The sequence below is a fragment of the Neoarius graeffei genome, chromosome 6, assembly GCF_027579695.1.
Source record: "Neoarius graeffei isolate fNeoGra1 chromosome 6, fNeoGra1.pri, whole genome shotgun sequence".
Lineage (NCBI taxonomy): Eukaryota > Metazoa > Chordata > Actinopteri > Siluriformes > Ariidae > Neoarius > Neoarius graeffei.
Genome location: NC_083574.1, coordinates 80,428,125 through 80,449,929, shown reverse-complemented (window position 1 = coordinate 80,449,929; position 21,805 = coordinate 80,428,125). Strand labels below are relative to the sequence as shown.

Genomic DNA, 21,805 nt, shown 5'->3' with positions numbered 1-21,805 from the left:
TTCCCTGACAATCTGAACCACTTCTCTGTATGGGTCGACAAGAACAGCAACCAACCTGTCACAAAGCTGACACTGTAGGAGGCACCATCATGTGCACTGGGGCTGAACTTGCAAGAGGTGAGAAGGACCCTGAGACAAATCAACCTCAATAAAGCCAGTGGACCTGACAGGGTTCCTGAAAGGGTTCTTAAGTATTGCTCTGGACAGCTGACAGCAGTGTTCACCAGCCTGTTTAACATCTCTTTGGAACAGGCCACTGTCCCCACTGTCCTAAAGTATACTACAATCTTCCCTGTTCCAAATCAAGTAGCGATCAGGTCTCTGAATTGCCTAGAGGCTTTGACCCCCTTAGTTATGAAATGTTTTGAATGACTTCTCTTGACACACAAAAAGTAATATCTCCCTTTCCCTAGACCAATACGAGTTTGCTTACAGGGCAAAGAGGTCAACTGAGGACGCTGTCTCACTGGCCCTTTACACTGCCATGTCACACTTGGAACAGGGGGACAGCAATTTCTAGATTTTGTTCATTGCTTACAGCTCAACATTTAACACCAACCCCCAACAAGCTGGCCATTAAACTAAACAACCTTGGCCTCTACACACACCTGTGCAACTGGATTCTGGACTTTGACCAGTAGACCCCAAACAATGGCATAGGTAAGCAATCGTCATCACATACTGCATTACAGCATGGTATGCTGGCAGCACCTCTGAGAACAACCCATTTCTAATGGCACAGATTGCATGCTGATCTGTGTTCAATACATTTCTGATGGCACTGACTGTATAAAAGTTATCTACCCCCCACCCCCTGTGCAATACCACTTGTAATCTAATTACTTGATCCTTCTTATGTTACTGGTACTCTTTATTGTATTTCTACTATTCTACTTTATTTTTACTGACATTTGAATAAGTTTTCATCCTTGAATACTTGAAAGTCTTTATTTGCGTTCTTAATTTATACCTATTGTTGACTTTTGCTGTAATGGCATCTACTGGTTTGCTCCAAATGATCTCATTGTACTTGTATAGTAACGATAAAGGCACCTTATCTTATGTGTTATATAAAAAAATAAACATGAGTGAATCTGATTTTTTTTTCTAGTATAATCCAGAAATTTCATTGAGATTCAACCAGAAAGTCTGGATTCATTCATAAGAAATAAGATTTTATCCTGGGGCAGCACGGTGGTGTAGTGGTTAGCACTGTCGCGTCACAGCAAGAAGGTTCTGGGTTTAAGTCCAGCGGCCAATGACGGCCTTTCTGTGTGGACTTTGCATGTTCTCCCTGTGTCTGCCCGGGTTTCCTCCGGGTGTTCCGGTTTCCCCCACAGTTCAAAGACATGCAGGTAGGTTAACATGGGGCAGCCTTGGGCTGAAGTGCCCTTGAGCAAGGTACCTAACCCCTGACTGCTCCCCAGGCGCTGTAGTATGGCTGCCCACTGCTCTGGATGTGTGTGTGCACGTGTGTTCACTGCTTCAGATGGGTTAAATGCAAAGGATGAATCTCACTGTGCGTCAAGTCTATCATGGAATAATCACGTGGAGTATATCTCTAAAAAGATACGAAAACGAATTGGACTACTCCGGAGAATAAAACATTTTTTAACCTTCAAGGCGAGGAAAATGTTTTATGATTCTCTAATTCAACCAATCATGGACTATTGTGGGACAGTTTGGGGAGATAATTTCCAAAAACACGACAACGCAATGTTAATGCTACAAAAACGTGCAGCTCGCATTATATGTGATGCAAGATGGGACCATCCCTCCAGCGAACTGTTTCAAGCCCTAAACATAGAACCTTTTACTGTTCGAGTCAGACGTTTGAAATGTCATCTCATGTTTAAATCTTTAAATGGATTTGCACCGGATTATCTAAAAGCAAAATTTAAAAACTTTGGGCAATTCACTCTAAAAATACAAGATCTTCACAAAGCAACCTGCAGTTGCGAAAAATACAACACTCTTTTGGTGAAAGAACATTCAGTTTCAGTGGTGCAAATCTCTGGAATGCTTTACCAAGAGACGTTAAAGAGTGTAATCGCTAGCCTCTTTTGGTGCAGCCCTCAAGAAATCTAAGTTGTAATTTGTAATATTTTTTTCTTTGCTAAAAGTTTTCATGAATTCCAAATTGTATATTGTAGTTTTTCTTTAGAGTCCCCCCTTTTTTTAATTTATTTTTTGTTAGTAATTTTAGTTATTTAGAGGGCCACGTGTAAATTATCTATAATGATATTTAGTGTCACCCTTAAATAAAGTTCTTTAAGTTCTTTCAAGTGTGCACATGATAAATAAAGGTTTCTTCTTTCTTCCTAGGATAGGGCAGCAGTCAATCCAGAGCTTGTCTTGGGAACACTGGGTGCAAGGTAACCTGGATAGAACTCCGATCAATTACTGGGAGCACTTGCATGCTCATTCACATCAGTGCACACTTTAGAGTAGTTAATCCACGTACTAAAATGTTTTTGGATGTTAAATGGAAACCTACACATACATGGGAAGAACATCCATGTTCAATGTCAAACTTCAGACTGCCACCTGAGCCCTTTTTTTCATCTTCTAAAATGTATAGAATTTTTTTTCTGAGGTTGGCTTTCACTCACTCAACTTCAAAGTAGCATCAAGCACAAAAAAGCAGTTTAAGAAAAAAGGAAAATGCAAATAAATGTACCATTGCTTATATAGTGAGGCAAGCAGATTATCAGTTTCATCAATTTAAGTCACTCTTGGTACCATTTCATATTTGTATGAGCACATACTTGTGTTCCAGATGTTGTCACAACTGGCCCAGGGAAGCTGGGACTTGAAGGAGAAGATCAAATAGAGCAGTGCCCAGGCCAGGATTATGAAGTAACAGATGCAGCTATACAGTCCAGCCACTTGGCCTGCATAGCCAACACCTGAAAGAGGACAGAGAGCCACTAAGTTACAGACCACAGGGAATAAAATTCCAAACATTGCAAAGTATGCTGTATGGCCTGAAGTATGTGAACACCTGAAATTTAAACCCATATCTGGCCTTCTCTAAACTCTGGCCCCAGAGTTGGAAACATACAATTGTCCAGAAGATCTTTGTTTGCAGTTACATCATGATTTCCCTTCACTGGAGCCAAGAGTCCCAAACCTGTTTCAGTATGACAATGCCCCTGTATAGAAAGTAGTGATGGGAAGTCCGGCTCTTTTCAGAGAGCCGGCTCTTGTGGCACGGCTCCCAAACAGCTCTTAATTTATTATCATCTGTAGCCTCATACTTTAGCCTAACTTGGCAAATATGAATGCTTTGTGTGTTGATAAACCCTTTTGCATTTAGTGTTTTTATGAGAAGCCTTATAATTGCCTAATTTTGTGTATTTGTTCTGTTACAAAAGCAGGCATTCTTACTTTTGTTTAATAGTTTAATCAAACTTTTAATTTTAATTTAACACAAAAACAAATGAACAAAACACTGCAAACAAATCCACAGAACAGAACCAGAACAGAAACAGAACCAAACCCAGTAACTGTAATATACTCACTTTGAGTATATTGAGCGTAACACAGTAACGAGGCCAGTGTTGCACAAGACTGATATTTTACTGCTTCCTTGACGCGCACACATACAGAGCAGTACAGGGTGCAGAGAGTGATACACAGGTAGGCAGCTACGGAAGCCCAAAGGCAAATGCGAACTCACAACAACAATACATTACATCTCCCTTCCTCAGCAAAACTGTTGTTGTCTGTGTTACGTGTAAGCTATAACAACTGTTTTGCCAGTATTAACAAATGTAACAGTGAATTGCTTTTCATTTCTCTTTTCCTTATAACAGAATGATAATGAGCTGATTTCCTCTTTGCTTCTTTTTTCAATGAACAAACAATCTGCTTGCCCTGGTAGTGTCCAATGTCTCTGTCTCCTCGAAATAACTAAAGAACAACTGAACTCAAATATTTAACTAGGAAGGAGAGGTTACCAGCACATCACTTCCTTCAGGTGTCTTTACCACACCTGTCCCTGAGTGTAGAACTGAGGTGCTAACATATACACAGTCAGTCCATCAAACTAAGATCAGTCTATCAGGCGGTTTAACAATTCTACCCCGTCTGGTGATATATACAGTAGTTCACCTGGTTGGGCTCGCAGGGAGCATGGTGCTACCTCACGAGATGAAGGGTGTAGTTCTGGAGGAGCTGGCGGGGGCTGCTCCTATTTTGCTGCAGGCGGTCCAGGGGTCTCACGCCAAGGCTCATCACACATCACATGGCGTGACTGGTTGGCGACTGTAGTGCTGGCACGGAGGTGTTGGTTGTTACAGCGGAAGTTCTTACCTCCACTGTCCACAATGTAAGATCGTGGAGCACTGTGTGGCTGAACTACAACACCAGGCATCCATTTGTGGCTTCCAGGATATGGAGCCATTCTGACTTCATCTCCAGGTTGTAGGGCAGTATGGGGTTTGGCTGCTCTCTTGCTGTCATAGTAGAATTTCTGGGTGTGCTTGGTCTTGTCTAGCAGATGCTTGACTTTGACAGGGTCATGGGCCATGGGTGGAAGTAGTGCACAAGCAGTAGACAGTTTGTTGCGAGGCCTCCTGCCCATGAGCAATTGAGCTGGTGACAGGCCTACTGACTCGAGTGGAGTAGTTCTGTAGTCCAGCAGTGCAAGGTGTTTGTCAGGTGCTTTGCTCCAAAGCCTCTTGACGATTTGCACCGCACGCTCTGCTTCACCATTGGAGTGTGGCATGTGTGGTGAAGATGTCTTATGCAAGATGCCATAGCTCTTACAGAACTCCTCGAATTCCTCCGATGAATACTGCGGACCATTATCTGTCCTAAGGGTGGCAGAGATGCCATGTCTGCTGAACTGAGTTTTCAGAGTCTCTATTGCAGTGCGGCTGCGCTGATCTTTCAGTTCATCCACTTCAATGTATTTTGAGTAATAATCCACAAGTACAACGTACCGTTTTCCTTCAAACTCGAACAGGTTTGAGGCTACCTCTTCAAATGGCAGCTCTGGTGTCTCTGTTGGTACAAGTGGTTGCCTGGGAAGTCTGTTTTGGATTTCAGCACACTTGCAACAATTTCTGATCATGTTTTCTATTTCAGCGCTCATGCCTGGCCAGTATAACACTTCACATGCTCGCTGCTTACTCTTCACCATTCCTAGGTGGGACTGGTGTATGAGCTCCAACATGTGTCTTTGCATGGTGAGGGGGCACCACGATGCGCAGTCCCTTATACACTATGCCGTCAGATACAGCTAATTGGCTTCTTGAGTCCCAGTAGGGCTGAACAGGAACTTCCCGTCTATTGTTCGGCCAGCCTCGCTGAATTGTCTGTTAGAGAAGGCTTAACTCCTCTTTTGTGCGTTCTTGAAGTTCAGCATATTTCTGATCACTCACTGATACGAAGTTGAGCATGGAGACACACTCCAGGCCAGTTGCCTCTGGCGTGTCATCTGGTAGCTGTGCTCTGGAAAGGGTGTCGGGCAGCTCCATGTCCTTTCCTCTTCTGTAGCTCACTGTGATATCATACCACTGTAATCGCAGGCGCATTCTATGGATATGCATAGGAGTAGACAGCAGTGGCTTTTTGTAGATATCCTCAAGTGGCTTGTGGTCATTGTATACTATGACATGTTTACCAAATATGTAGTGGTGAAACTTAATGCAGGCATGGACAATGGAGAGCATCTCCTTCTCGATTTGCGCATAGCGCGTCTCTGCATCAGTCAGCGATCTGGATGAGAAGGCGACAGGCTGGTCGTCCTGTAGTAACACGGCTCCTAGTCCCATGCTGCTCGCGTCACAGTATATTTCAACAGGCTTTGCTGGATCATAAAACTTGAGTAGTGGGGGGTGTGAGCATAGCTGCTTGAGCTTGTCAAATGCCTGTTGTTCCACTGGCTGCCATGCAAACTCAACGTTGCTCTTCATGAGCTGCTGCAGTGGAGCGTCTACTTCACTTAAGTTTGGAATAAACTTTGACAGGTATGTCACAAACCCTAAGAAGTGATGGACACCTTCCTTGTCTGTTGGCAGAGGCATGCTCCTTACTGCTTCAGCTTTTGCTGGGTCTGGTTTTAACCCATCAGCTGTAATCAGGTGACCTACATACAGCACAGCTGACTGGTGGATGTGACACTTGTTGAAATTAAGCTTCAGATTATAGCTTGTGGCTCTCTCAACTACTTTGCGCAGTATCGCATCGTGCTCCTTCATCATGGACGCTGCTATAAGAATATCGTCCATCATGCCTGTGGCTCCATTAATGCCCTCGAGCATTTGGTCCATGATGCGCTGGAAAATCTCAGGTGTGCATTTTATACCCAATGGCAGTCTTAGCCGTCTGAACCTGCCTATTGGTGTGTTGAAGGTTGCAAGGAGGGATGACGCCTCATCTAACTATCTGAAGGAAGCCTGATTTAGCATCCAAAACTGAGAATACTTTTGCACCAGGTATGGTGGATATGACCTCTTCTGTGGTGCGCATGAGGTAGTGCTCCCTCTTAATTGGACTTGTTCAGGTCACTCGGATTTATGCAGATTCTTATCTTGTCCTTACGTGTGACAATGACCATGGAGCTGACCCACTCTGTCGGTCGGTCTCCTTTGACAATGTGTCCATCCTTGACCATCTCATTAAGCTTCTCAATTATCTTAGCCCTGAGTGCTACTGGTTGTCGGCACACTGGATGCACAATGCCCTTTGCATCTGGATCAATCTTTACGCTGTATTTGCCTGGCAAGGTGCCTGTGGTGCATGTCAGTTCAGGAAAATCTTCCAGTCCAACTGGTGCATGTGTGTTTGGGTTCAGAGTGGCTTCGGTGTTAGTGCTCACCTTGTTTCCAATAGCACCATCCTGCAGAGAGTCCAGCCAAACAATCAGGCCAAGAGCCTCAGCTGAAGTGCCGCTGAACACGTTCTCTTGAACAATGTCCACAATTTCCAGCTCTGCATTTGTTTCACGGTCTTTGTATTTCAGGGGGAGGTCAACTGCAGCAACTGGCTTCACCTTGTGGTTGGAATAGGTGCACAGCACCTTGATGGAGCGTTTCAGTTCACCTGTCTGCATCAATAACTGATAACAGTCCAAAGTCAATGTATTACATTTTGCACCTGTGTCTGTTCTAAACTGCACTTCCTCGGAAAGAACACTGATGTCTACAATCCACTTGTCATCTGCCACAATTGCTACTGGAACATCCACTAATGTCAGGTTTATGTCCAGCATTTCTTCCTCAGGTGTGTCCTCTGGCTCCACACTCACTGAACTCATGCTACGGTTGTGGCAGACTGCTGCCCAGTGGTTTGGTTTGTGACAGTATGAGCATACAGAGCCTTTAGCTGGACATTTTCCTTTGTTCCATGTATGTTGTGGGTGTCTTCCGTGTTTTAAGCAGTTTTTGAATTTGTTTCCTGTCTGTTGCTGCTGAATGGGCTTTGTCTGCACGTTGCTATGTGACTTTTTATTAGCATAGGCTGTGTGCTTTGTTCTTGTGGCCACTGTTGACAATTGCGAGTCCTCCTTTCGAACAATTCTCATCTGCTTTTGTGACATTTTGAATTGCTGGGGAATTTCAATGGCTTTAGCCAATGTCAGATCTTCACCTTTATCCAACAGCCTTTCTTGGACCTGTTTTTATCTAATTCCTGCTATTATAGCATCAATCAACAGGTCGTCTGAGTCAGCATACTCACAGTCCATTAGGAGTCGCCTCAGATCCTTCAGAAAGTGGTCAAAACTCTCAGTTGCACCTCGTTTCCTCTGCTTGAAACGATGTCTGGCTATCCTTTTATTCTTTCTTGGTCTTATGTAGCTGGCAAACTAATGGCCCTTTTCCACTACCCTTTTTCAGCTCACTTCAGCTCGCTTCAGCCCGACACGGCTCGCGTTTCGACTACCAAAAACCAGCACGACTCGGCTCGCTTCAGCCCTGCTTAGCCCCTAAAACTCGCACCGTTTTGGAGTGGGGCTGAAGCGAGCCAAGCCGTGCCGAGTGAGGCTGGGGGCGTGACCAGACACTCCCCTGTGCACTGATTGGTGAGGAGGAGTGTCCTCACATGCCCACACACGCCCCGCGAGCGCGCTGGGATCTGTAAACACCGCAAACCCAGATGGAGAATAATTACGAATTACGAGAATTTCTGAAGCCTTATGCGCCTCGCCTCATCTATACGCTCTTGCCAGTATCTGTCCGCGTTGTCGGTGACAACAAGCCACAGCACCAAGACCAGCAACACTAACGACTCCATGTCCTCCATGTTTATTGTTTACTATTCGGGTCGTGAGACTACCGCTTAAAAGCTCACTGAATCAGTGACATACAGAGCATCGTGCACGAGTTCGCGGAGCGCAAGGCTCGTCGTATGCCCTTCAAATAATGCGCGCAGTAGGCTATTGATGTTTTATTATGAGCCATGTACAGTATGTCGCCGAATATTTTTTTGTTTCTGAGTTACATGTTCGTTTGAAGGACTTAATGTACAAAATAACATAGTTGCACCCCGGAGTGTTGAAATTGGTAAACACAGTGCATTCAGTGAGGTTTGCACCGCCCTCCTTTTATTTCTGACTCTTCCTGTCACCGTTGCAACCTCTGAGCGCTCATTCGTATGCCCTTCAAATAATGTGCGCAGTATAGGCTATTGATGTTTTATTATGAGCCATGTACAGTATCCTAATGTTTTTTGTTTCTGAGTTACATGTTCGTTTGAAGGACTTGATGTACTAAATAACATAGTTGCACCCGGTAGTGTTGAAATTGGTAAACACCGCAGTTGCGGACATTTTGTAGCCTAAAATGATGTTATGATAAGCTTTAATAAAGGGCCCGGTCATTTGCCCCGCCCCCGGCCCGGCTCTGACTTGTTCCGCCACTGTCACTGATGTCACTGTTTGCGCTGCTTAACGACATCACGTGACGTCCACCCACTTTCGCTAACTCCACCCAATGTGTCCACCCACTTCCAGCCAGCACGGTTCAGCGCGGTTGTAGTCGAAATGCAACTCCAACAGCCCCGCTCAGCTCGACTCAGCTCGACTCGGCACGGCTCAGCCGCGTTTGTAGTGGAAAAGCGGCATTATTCAAGACTTTGACTGGATCTTCTTTCTCACCATCCGCCCACGTTAGCGTTTTGTAGATTTCCCTGCCTTGCTCGCCGATCCACGTTCCTAGCCAGCCGGCTTTCTGTTTAGCTTCTAGCGCCGAGAGAGGACCGGCGAAGACAACTCACGTGGCAGCGGAACCTCTCGAATTCTTGATAAAGGAAGATCAGCGGCATCCCAGTCGATCCTCGGGTGATCAAACTGCGTGGTCATGGCTGCGTGTACTGTTCTTGACAGACTTCTGACACCATGTAATATACTCACTTTGAGTATGTTGAGCATAACACAGTAACGAGGCCAGTGTTGCACAAGACTTATATTTTACTACTTCCTTGGCAGGCGGCACGGTGGTGTAGTGGTTAGCGCTGTCGCCTCACAGCAAGAAGGTCCTGGGTTCGAGCCCCGGGGCGCCTTTCTGTGTGGAGTTTGCATGTTCTCCCCGTGTCCGCGTGGGTTTCCTCCGGGTGCTCCGGTTTCCCCCACAGTCCAAAGACATGCAGGTTAGGTTAACTGGTGACTCTAAATTGACCGTAGGTGTGAATGTGAGTGTGAATGGTTGTCTGTGTCTATGTGTCAGCCCTGTGATGACCTGGCGACTTGTCCAGGGTGTACCCCGCCTTTCGCCCGTAGTCAGCTGGGATAGGCTCCAGCTTGCCTGCAACCCTGTAGAAGGATAAAGCGGCTAGAGGTAATGAGATGAGATGAGACTTCCTTGGCATGCACACACAGAGCAGTACAGGGTGCAGAGAGTGATACACAGGTAGGCAGCTACAGAAGCCCAAAGGCAAATGCGAACTCACAACAACAATACATTACAGTAACCAAACACTGTCCTCAGTGCAGGTTGGCATTCAAAAAAATCAAATGCCTCAGCTTGGATGGGCTGATGCGCCGGTTTCTCCTCTCAGTTAGTATCTGCCCTGTTTTTGACAGGCAGTTGTTGGTTTGGGACCAGACACACCAGGGTCAGGAGATGTTGAGCCAGTTTGCCCTCTCTCTCCTCCAATTGCACTGTGGGATGGACAGTTCTGATGTGTCTGTGTAGGTTTTTAAGAAGAAGAAGAAACCTTTATTCGTCACATGCACACTTCAAGCACAGTGAAATTCATCCTCTGCATTTAACCCATCTGAAGCAGTGAACACACACACACACACACACACACACACACACACACACACACACACACACACACACACACACACACACACACTCAGAGCAGTGGGCAGCCACACCAGAGCGCCCGGGGAGCAGTCAGGGGTTAGGTACCTTGCTCAAGGGCACCTCAGCCCAAGACCGCCCCATGTTAACCTAACTGCATGTCTTTTGTGGGCCTTTTCCACTACCCTTTTTCAGCTCACTTCAGCCCAACACGGCTCGCGTTTTGACTACCTCAGAGCAGCACGACTGAGCTCACTTCAGCCTTACTCAGCACCCAAAACTTGCACGGTTTTGGAGTGGGGCTGAAGTGAGCCCAACCGAGCCGAGTGGGGCTAGGGGCATGAGGAGACACTCCCCTGTGCACTGATTAGTGAGGAGGAGTGTCCTCACATGCCCACACACGCCCCGCGAGCACGCTGGAAACCACCATCTGTAAACACCGTAAACCCGGAAGAAGAAGAATTATGACAAATTATGCACCTCGCCTCATCTATATGCTCTTGCCAGTATCTGTTGGTGTTGTCGGTGACAACAAGCTACAGCACCAAGACCAGCAACACTAACGACTCCATGTCCTCCATGTTTATTGTTTACTATCCGGGTCATGAGACTACCGCTTAAAAGGTCACTGATGTCACTGTTTGCGCCGCCTAACGACATCACGTGACGTCCACCCTCTTTCGCTAACTCCACCCAATGTGTCCACCCACTTCCAGCCAGCACGGTTCAGCGCGGCTGTAGTTGACATGCAACCCCAACAGCCCCACTCAGCTCGACTCAGCCCAACTCAGCACCGCATGGCTCAGCCCAACTCAGCCGCGTTGGTAGTGGAAAAGCCCCATTGGATTGTGGGGGAAACCGGAGCACCTGGAGGAAACTCACGCAGACACGGGGAGAACATGCAAACTCCACAGAGAAAGGCCCTCGCCGGCCGCTGGGTTTGTGGTGGAACCTGTTCTTACTGTTATTTTCATTTTACAGTGAAGGCACTCTGCTCTGCTATTCCCAATATCTTTAAACTGCAGCCAGATGCTGCTTCGTTTACAGGTGTCAGTCATATTTACGTGTTTTTGCGATGCACTCGCCCTCTCCTCCTCACCGCTGTCTACTGTCTCACTCACTGATGGGGATAGACAGACCTGACTGCCGCGTCTGTCCCCCTCTCTGTTTTCACATAATGGTATGATCCTATATCTTCACATGTGATTGGCCACAAGACCACCATGCTGCCAATCAAAACAAAGTTCTGCCGTGAGCAGAGCTGAGCCACTGAGAGTGAGAGCTGAGCAGCGAAAGGAAAAACAAAAGTGGGGAGCCGGCTCTCACTCAATGGGAGTTGGCTCTTCTAATTCACTACAAAGCATTGGCTCTTAGAGTCGATGATTTTGCGCATGACACATCACTACCAGATGCTCATCAAGGTGCCGGCAGACTGGGTTTAACAAACATCTTATGCATTCTAGCATCTTCCCAGGGTTGTATGATCACCTTGGTAGAGATAACGAGACAGCGCAAATCTGTGTGGTGTTTGAAACAACCTACTTTGAGGTACTAATTTGCTGGATATGTCTTAAAAGAATCCAACATTTTGAGAGTTGTCATTGATAAACGTTTCTGATTTAATATTTCTCCATGGCTGGGTTTTGATCATACATGGGTATGACCAGGATACTTCTGTTTATCTGAGACTCTGAAAACATGGTGAACAATTAATTCATTAGGTACAGTGAAGCAAGACCATGAAGGCATTCAAAAATGAATAAATGGAGCTACTGGTAACCAGCGTAGCTGCTTAAAAACAGATGAATTCTTGTACATGTCAAGATTACTACAGCATTATTTTTCACTCTCTGTAAACCAGATAAGAGTTTTACAGTCATCCCAATGAGTTGACCAAAATGCATGTATACATTTCTCACTATCAGTAGTCAAAAGAACGTAACAGATCTTGGATATGTTTTTGAAGGTGAGAGAATGCTGTTTTGCAGACAGTACTTATGTGGGTCCTCAAGCTGAGGCTGCTATCAGCAATAACTCCTAGGTTTTTTTTTCTCAGTTTTTAGCCTTCACAGATAGAGAAATCAGCTAAACCAGGATTTTGTTTTTAATCATTGTTTAACTGCAGAAAAATATAGCACATCCTGGACCTGATGTTCAACACAACAAATTTCACAAGGGCTTTGGGAATCAGCCACAAGAGCACAAGAATTTGGACAATGAATGCCATTTAGAAGGTCTGGTGGAAACAAAAGGTTGGTGTTCCAATTCATCCCAAAAGTGTTCAGTGGAGTAGAGCTCTGTGCAGACCACTCGACTTCTTCCACACCAAACTTGGAGAACCATATCTTTTATGGTGCTCTGGCACCTAAGACATGATGGTTTACCTCTACCTACCTCAAACTAACTCCCAAGGAAATGAGTCTTCATTGGAACAGAGAACAATGAAAACAATTTTATGAACTGATCACTTGATCAAAGTTTCTCCCTTTTCCCCTGACTCAGTATTTTATCGGCTCTGTTGAAAAGATCTTTACGGAGCCGTAGAGGGGACATGGTGAATAAAAAAATAACAAAGCGTGGGAACGACTTATAAGGCGTGTGCACGAGATATTAATGCGCGCGCACAAGTTATAACCCGTGCGCACGCTTTGCGTTAAGGCGTGCGCTCGGGTAGTTAAAAGTGAGGGGACGAGTTACAAATCGTTCCCTCGCTTTCATTAAGGCGTGTGCACGAGATATTAAATCGTTCCCTCGCTTTCATTAAGGCGTGTGCACGAGATATTAAATCGTTCCCTCGCTTTCATTAAGGCGTGAGCACGAGATATTAATACGTGCGCTCGAGTTATAAAGGCGTGCGCACGGGTTATTAAAAAGTGAGGGAACGTCTTAAAACGCGTTCCCTCGGTTTATATCCAAGGCGTGGGAATGATATCCTATGTCGTTCCCTCGACTTATTAAAATATTCCCACAATATCCTTGTTTTCGTTGATCTCGTTGCCTACACACACACGTACACACAGGCTGTAGATCACCATGCTAGCTCCGGAAATACTAGACGCTATTTTATTATATTTTAATACTGGACTCAGATACACAGAAATCCTCGATGCACTTGCATCCCAACATGGCTTTATTATCAGAGGTGTCAAGTAACGAAGTACAAATACTTGGTTACTTTACTTAAGTAGAAATTTTGATACTTTCTACTTTACTGGAGTAATAATTTTTCAACCTACTTTTTATCTCTACTCGTTACATTTTCAAGCATTTACTTTTACTTCGTTACGTTTATAATAGTCTCGTTACTTGCATTTCATTGCGCCAATCTTTATATTACTTATATTACTTTGTCCACCTAATAAACTGCCACTCAGGGCGCTCCAAGCACACAGCAATCAGAGCTCTGACTTCAACACCGTTAGTAAATTGCGGGCTCTCGTTCGTTTGTCAGGAGTGGAATCCCCTCCCGAACCATGCGGCATTCTCTTTTCTGAGTCAGGTTAAGTTTACAAACGCAGTTATGGTATCTTGGTGGGCGTTAGTGAGTAAAGTGACAGGTCTTAGCTTAGTAAACGTTATATTAGCTTGTAGCGTGTCGGCATTCCAGCGGCCGCCCTTTCTCTCCTCGCCTGTGTTCAGCCTCGCATTGCTGGAACACAAACATTCTGTTGACTTCTCTCGGTGAGCCAGTAACTAGGGATGAGAAAGTGTTTTTCTTGCATTTTAACTGGAACCTGCTGCCTCTACTGCACGTCCCATATGAAAAAGAAAAAAACTGTAATTTTACAGTAGTGTTAGTGTAGTATTCATTCATTCATTCATTCATTCATAGCATTCAAATACTGTATTATTACTGCCGTTGAGACAGTGAATGCAATGCAACTTTGGACACAAAATGATTGCCAGCATACTGCAAAAATATTGCGTTATACAATATTTTGGACATTACAATGCTGCAATCTTTTCAAATAAATCGTATTACTTTAGTTGTTTTTTCCATCTGTGTGGATCAGTAGGATGGGGTGATGTGGTCGAGACATGTTTGTGTGTGTGTGTGTGTTTTAATATATACATTTTCAATAAAAATGTATTGATAACTTACTTCTGAGGTATGAAGTTTTACACCATTACAACACTTACAGACAACAAGTCATTATTACTTGTGCTCCATGAAACACATTTTAATGGGTCAGGAGAATGGACTGTATGTGGACTTCTAGGCTGCGCCTTTGTCCTTAATAGCATTTTTTCCTCTTTCATTACTTTTACTTTTGTACTTTAAAGTAGTTTAGAAATCAGTATACTTTTTACTTTTACTTGAGTAAAAAGCTTCAGTTGATACTTTTACTTCATGAAAAGTATTTCTAAACCATAGTATCTATACTTCTATTTGAGTAATAAATGGTAATACTTTTGACACCTCTGTTTATTATAAGTCTGAGACACCTCAAGAGAGTTCTGAGAGAGAATGGGCTTCGCCGTCGTAGTTTTTCTGACCTAGGAACGACTATAGATTTCATCATCAGCCAACTAAATAGCCCAGGTCGCCTCCACGGGTACCGCTGGATGCACGCAAAGTGCCCGGAACATGGTATTCAGGAAAAAACAGAGGATGTACGGATTATCCTTCAACTACTGGACCCAGAGAGTGTTGCGCTACGCCGTCGTCGTACACTTCAGCGCAGACAGTACTTTTCCAAAGGACCCAATTTCATTTGGCATGTCGATTCTTATGACAAACTAAAACCGTTCGGAATCTGCATAAACGGATGCATAGACGGGTTTTCCCGTAGGATCGTCTGGCTGAAAGCCGCACACACAAGTAGTAACCCGCGAGTGATTGGCAGTTACTATGGTGGATGCAGTGGAGAGGTTAGGTGGATGCCCGAGAATCGTACAAACTGATTTTGGAACTGAGAATGTGACTGTGCGAGACATCCAGAAGTTCTTCAGCTCTCCGAAGAACTCGATCCAGTATTCAGCCCCTTGTCTACGCAACTGGCCCCACCAAGATTCAATACGCTGATTTGCAGTGCTGGCCCCGGAGATGTAGCTTCGGTCCCCTGCCCTGTCGTCTTCTCCGTCACGCCTGAAGAACTTCTGGATGTCTCGCACAGTCACATTCTCAGTTCCAAAATCAGTTCGTACGATTCTCGGGCATCCACCTAACCTCTCCACTGCATCCACATAGTAACTGCCAATCACTCGCGGGTTACTACTTGTGTGTGCGGCTTTCAGCCAGACGATCCTACGGGAAAACCCGTCTATGCATCCGTTTATGCAGATTCCGAACGGTTTTAGTTTGTTATAAGAATCGACATGCCAAATGAAATTGGGTCCTTTGGAAAAGTACTGTCTGCGCTGAAGTGTACGACGACGGCGTAGCGCAACACTCTCTGGGTCCAGTAGTTGAAGGATAATCCGTACATCCTCTGTTTTTTCCTGAATGCCATGTTCCAGGCACTTTGCGTGCATCCAGCGGTACCCGTGGAGGCGACCTGGGCTATCTATAGTCGTTCCTAGGTCAGAAAAACTACGACGGCGAAGCCCATTCTCTCTCAGAACTCTCTTGAGGTGTCTCAGACTTATAATAAAGCCATATTGGGATGCAAGTGCATCGAGGATTTCTGTGTATCTGAGTCCAGTATTAAAATATAATAAAATAGCGTCTAGTATTTCCGGAGCTACCATGGTGACCTACAGCCTGTGTGTACGTGTGTGTGTGTAGGCAACGAGATCAACGAAAACAAGGACATTGTGGGAATATTTTAATAAGTCGAGGGAACGACATAGGATATCATTCCCACGCCTTGGATATAAACCGAGGGAACGCGTTTTAAGACGTTCCCTCACTTTTTAATAACCCGTGCGCACGCCTTTATAACTCGAGCGCACGTATTAATATCTCGTGCTCACGCCTTAATGAAAGCGAGGGAACGATTTAATATCTCGTGCACACGCCTTAATGAAAGCGAGGGAACGATTTAATATCTCGTGCACACGCCTTAATGAAAGCGAGGGAACGATTTGTAACTCGTCCCCTCACTTTTAACTACCCGAGCGCACGCCTTAACGCAAAGCGTGCGCACGGGTTATAACTCGTGCGCCCGCATTAATATCTCGTGCACACGCCTTATAAGTCGTTCCCACGCTTTGTTATTTTTTTATTCACCATGTCCCCTCTACGGCTCCGTAGATCTTTGCCACAAATGAACGTTTATGCAAACTGAAACAATGAAACATTCAGGAAATGTGCACAAGTGCATTTGCACACCCACACACACACAAATAAAAATAAATAAATAAAAACCTAGTCACCATGTGGGCAGAAGACAGGGGGATGCTCCTTAGTAAGAAAAAAGGTGTTGAATAATCAATTTATTCCCAGACCAATATGTTATTTGTGTGTGCCTGTAGAAATGTTAGAATAATCAGTATTTTAATCAATGTGAATGTATCTTGCCCCATTTCTAATCAAATAAGTATGTTTATGTCAAACAACTAATAATGTTTTTTGAATGTATAAAGATTCATTGAGTGCATTTGATGTTTTGAAGCTCTGAGACAGTTTAAATCTGGCATGTAATTTGCATCAAGATGTTGTGGCAGTGGGGCGTGACCAAGTGTCGGCTGTGGGCGGAGAGGAGTCAAGGAGAACCTAAAGGTAACTTGTGAAAAGTCTGGCCTACGAACTCCTGTGCTTGCAGAGAAGCTGGGGTCAATCCACTCATGTATGGATTCCCAGAGAGAGAACCAGAACAGTGTTCACTCTGTGTGTGTGTGTGTGTGTTGTTTTTTTTTCATGGTCTCAGAAATCCAAAGTCATATCTTTAGTCTATGTCTAGTTCTTATCTAGTGTTTATACAGTTTATATTGTTTGTTTTTTTCAATTATTCTATTTTTATTTTTTGCATTGTCTGTTTGCACCGTGGGTCAGAGAGGACTGAAATTTCATCTGTGCTGTATGTTGAGCATGTATAGCATATCTGACAATAAAGTTGCCTTGACTTTATCTTTGTTCAGTTTAAATGTTATGAGAAAGAGCTTTTTGTTATGAGAAACCAGAGTGTGAGTGGGTGAGGGGGTTTTGTTGTTTGTTTGTTTTGGAGGGGCATTCAGAGAGAGTGTCTTGGACAAACAGGTGTACGTACATGAAACTTCTTTAATAAAATCTTCCTCTCTCTAAGTGTATGCGCCTGTTTGCAATCTTTATTGAATGAGAAAACAGGAAATTTTCTTCGAAATCTAACACAACTTGTCACCGCCGTGAATCCTCTCCCCATCAAAACGGCAGTTATCGAAGATTTTTTAAAAGAATAAAATCTGTATTTAAGCTGAAGACAGAGCTAGCATTAAGGTAACACGACTTGAGTAACCCAATTAATTAAAAATCACCCACTGATATCCCTCATCTGAGTTACTATCATTCCACCAATTTCCAGGAGGTTGTAATCAGGGGTCTTCAATCTTATCCGCAAAGGGGCAGTGTATTACACTGTGAGTAGTAAGAAAGTACTGACTAGTTTCTAAATAGCTGGCATTAGCAGTGTTGTTCACATCATTTCTGGGAAACTGAGGATGTTCAGAGGTATTCAGTGACCACTGAGCGACAGATTTTTTTTTTTTTAACAACTGACATAGTGAAGTGATTGTAATATAAAATATGATACTTTATGTACAGCATAAATGCCTGGTGTTAGCAGTGTTGTTTACGTTGTCTCTGAGAAATAGGCATCCAGTGACCAACATAACTGCAGACATTTTTTATTTTAGTGAGTCACATGGTGAAATGATAATATAAAATATATTTTATGTTCAACAGTATACAATAAAATGAAAATGACATGACAAATTGATGTCATTCTCAGATGATGGGCAGGGTGCTGTTCAGCTAAATCAAATAGTTAATGCATTTAAAAAACTGATACTGAATATGTGTAGAGCAGATCAGTCTACACATACTGTGTTGAATGTTGTACACAAATTCACAGACTGTGTGAATTTTAAATCTACACAAAACTGTGTAAAAAAGCTGAATACTTCCAACGCAATTTTATTTAATTTTGATGAAATGTGTAGACACATAATGTGTAGACACATAATGTGTAGACACATAATTTGTGCAATTTTTCTACTCATTTCTTCAATGAGTGTAAGGACTTTGAATGGCTCAAGTGATCATTCTGCATGTCTCACTGAGACACAATAATATGAAGTTCAAGACACAGACACTTGATTGTTACATAATAAATATTTTTCACAAGTTGACCTTGAATACAGAACGCAACGCACCCTTCTGTCACTTACCCTCAGCCAGTGGGCAGATATGTTGCCAGCATGTGATGCCCCCCTCTTGTGTGTACTGTCCCATAGCAGTTTCCAGAAGGAAGAGGGGCAAACCACAGGTCACAGCAAACACCAAGTAGGGCACCAAAAACACCCCTAATAATATACAAACAATGCCAACCTCCAAATTAGTCATGAATTATTTGTACATGCTAAAATCCTGTTCTTGTAGTTGAATGTTTTGTGAATTTCTTACGTCAAAGCACAATGAATCATTAATACAACATACAGTATAAAAAGAATAGACAACATAATACCTCTATCAGTGTTCTTACCTCCTCCATTCCTGTAGCAGAGGTAGGGGAATCTCCAAACATTGCCCAGACCCACGATGTCTCCTGCTACAGCCAGAAGGAATTCAATTTTATTGTCCCAGAGTCCCCTCGCCTCTAATTTTCTATTTTTCAACATCTTTTAATGAAGTGCTGTCTCCTGCTATGATGAACTGTAACAACTGCCGTCTCTTTGATTCCTGGCTCCACAGCCAAATTTGACACTTTGAGCTGTTGTCTATATGTTTCCCAAACTTTAAAACAAAGCAAGCAAACAATTGTCAATATTTATACCCACACATCATCTTGAAGCTAATTATTAGACACAGGTTTAAACTGTGAAGGGGTGTGGTCAAAACTGAACTGAAGACACAAAGGGAAGGAGAGAGAACAGGTGAGCTGTTGCATGTTTATAATTAAGACAAATCTATGTATTTTTTTAATGGAATACTTTTACGGAGCCGGGTAGAGGGGACATGGTGAATAAAAAACTAACAAAGCGTGGGAACGACTTATAAGGCGTGTGCACGAGATATTAATGCGCGCGCACGAGTTATAACCCGTGCGCACGGGTAGTTAAAAGTGAGGGGACGAGTTACAAATCGTTCCCTCGCTTTCATTAAGGCGTGTGCACGAGATATTAATACGTGCGCTCGAGTTATAAAGGCGTGCGCACGGGTTATTAAAAAGTGAGGGAACGTCTTAAAACGCGTTCCCTCGGTTTATATCCAAGGCGTGGGAATGATATCCTATGTCGTTCCCTCGACTTATTAAAATATTCCCACAATATCCTTGTTTTCGTTGATCTCGTTGCCTACACACACACAGGCTGTAGCTCACCATGGTAGCTCCGGAAATACTAGACGCTATTTTATTCTATTTTAATATTGGACTCAGATACACAGAAATCCTCGATGCACTTGCATCCCAACATGGCTTTATTATAAGTCTGAGACACCTCCCGGCGAAGCCCATTCTCTCTCAGAACTCTCTTGAGGTGTCTCAGACTTATAATAAAGCCATGTTGGGATGCAAGTGCATCGAGGATTTCTGTGTATCTGAGTCCAATATTAAAATAGAATAAAATAGCGTCTAGTATTTCCGGAGCTACCATGGTGAGCTACAGCCTGTGTGTGTGTGTAGGCAACGAGATCAACGAAAACAAGGATATTGTGGGAATATTTTAATAAGTCGAGGGAACGACATAGGATATCATTCCCACGCCTTGGATATAAACCGAGGGAACGCGTTTTAAGACGTTCCCTCACTTTTTAATAACCCGTGCGCACGCCTTAATGAAAGCGAGGGAACGATTTGTAACTCGTCCCCTCACTTTTAACTACCCGAGCGCACGCCTTAACGCAAAGCGTGCGCACGGGTTATAACTCGTGCGCGCGCATTATCTCGTGCACACGCCTTAAGTCGTTCCCACGCTTATTTTTTTTATTCACAATGTCCCCTCTACGGCTCTGTACCAAATCCCTCATCAAGAAATAATTATTTTCAACAAAAACACATATGCCGCTATTATTGGCACCCCTGCATTTAATACTTTGCACAACTTCCCTTCGCCAGTAAAACAGTTACCTAACTTACCTCAAGAATTTTGCTCTCGCTGTCATTGGCACAAATCCGCTCCCCATCAAAATGGCAGTTTTAACATTATACAATGATGCTCATCACACATTCCGGCCAAAGTCACTGGAAGTTAGCATTACCCGGTAACACCATGCATGAAACACACACTTGCCAAAGAAAACCAATTAACCACTCCTGTGACTACAGCATAAACCAGCCTTTACCTATTTCGAGAGCATGTCAGATGTAGTTGTTAAAAACAAGTAGCAAGCTAATGTTATTCAAGCTGAAGATAGAGAGAGCTAGCGGTAATGTAACGCTACTTAAGTAACCCCAGTAGTTAAAATTCCCCCACTGAAATCCCTCACCTGAGTTAGTATATCATTTCATTGATTTCTAGGAGGTTGTAATCAGGGATCTTCGATCTTATCCGTAAAGGGCCGGTGTATTATACTGTGAGTAGTAAGTACTGATGAGTTTCTCAATGGCTGGCATTAGCAGTGACTACGTTTACATGCACGTCCAAATCGAGCTGCTGTTGGTAATCGAGCAAAGGGTCCCAGCAGGGGTGCCAGAGAAATCCAATCCTACATGCACAAGTGAAATCGGGCTATTGTGCACCCGAGCCACACGTGGCGCTACACGCCCCATCGTGTTGGTACACTTCCGGCTGTCGTCATGAAGAAGAGCTAAAGTGTTGCCAGATACTGCTGACGTTTTCCAGCCCAAAACATGTTCAAATGCGCTAAAATGCACTTAAAACCCCCAATCTGGCAACACTAGCAGTTCCGTGTTCAAGCTGTTAGGCTTGCTCTAACAGACTGTATGGCTACAAACTGTCCAGCGCAGACCACTGTTTTGTAAGACAACTTATTTTGCACAATAATATTTTTCTAAAGTCCATTTTTTGCTTACAAAAAAATATATTTTTTTTGCTTACAATTTAACTTATGTCTTAATAAACACACAAAAAGTTCAATTGTTTTGTTTTTATTGACATTCTTCAGATGTTGGACATATATATACACACACACGTACACAAATACAATGACTTGTTTATGTACACAATTCACAGCTATGCAACAGCTGTACAGATGTATTTGGTGATACAGTAAGTGAGCTAAATTTTAACAGTGCAAACAATGCCACAAAAAGAAAAGATTCATGCCGTTGTCATGCCGACCGAGGCTGTTGTGTTTCCCGCTTGTGGTCTCGTCACTCGTCACTTCCGGAAGTAGCTCGACAGCTAGCTCGATAGGGTACACATGCACAAAGTAGCTCGGCAGAAATCGCATAAACTAGGTTGTGTAGCTCGATTCCGAGAAATCAAGTTCGGTTCAATTTCAGCCGAAT

General features: G+C 43.8%; 1 protein-coding gene across 1 annotated transcript in view; it reads right to left on the bottom strand.

The window, feature by feature from the left end:
* The window catches only part of LOC132888103 (sodium- and chloride-dependent GABA transporter 3-like), a 77,333-nt gene extending 58,320 nt beyond the window's left edge, over positions 1-19,013 (bottom strand). Inside the window, exons 1-3 of the mRNA XM_060924096.1 lie at positions 18,878-19,013; positions 18,564-18,698; positions 2,769-2,909 (exon numbers count right to left, since the gene is read on the bottom strand). Of these exons, the coding sequence (XP_060780079.1) occupies positions 2,769-2,909; positions 18,564-18,698; positions 18,878-19,013 (412 nt within the window). The remainder of the gene's footprint in view (positions 1-2,768; positions 2,910-18,563; positions 18,699-18,877) is intronic.
* Positions 19,014-21,805: the final 2,792 nt, after the last annotated feature.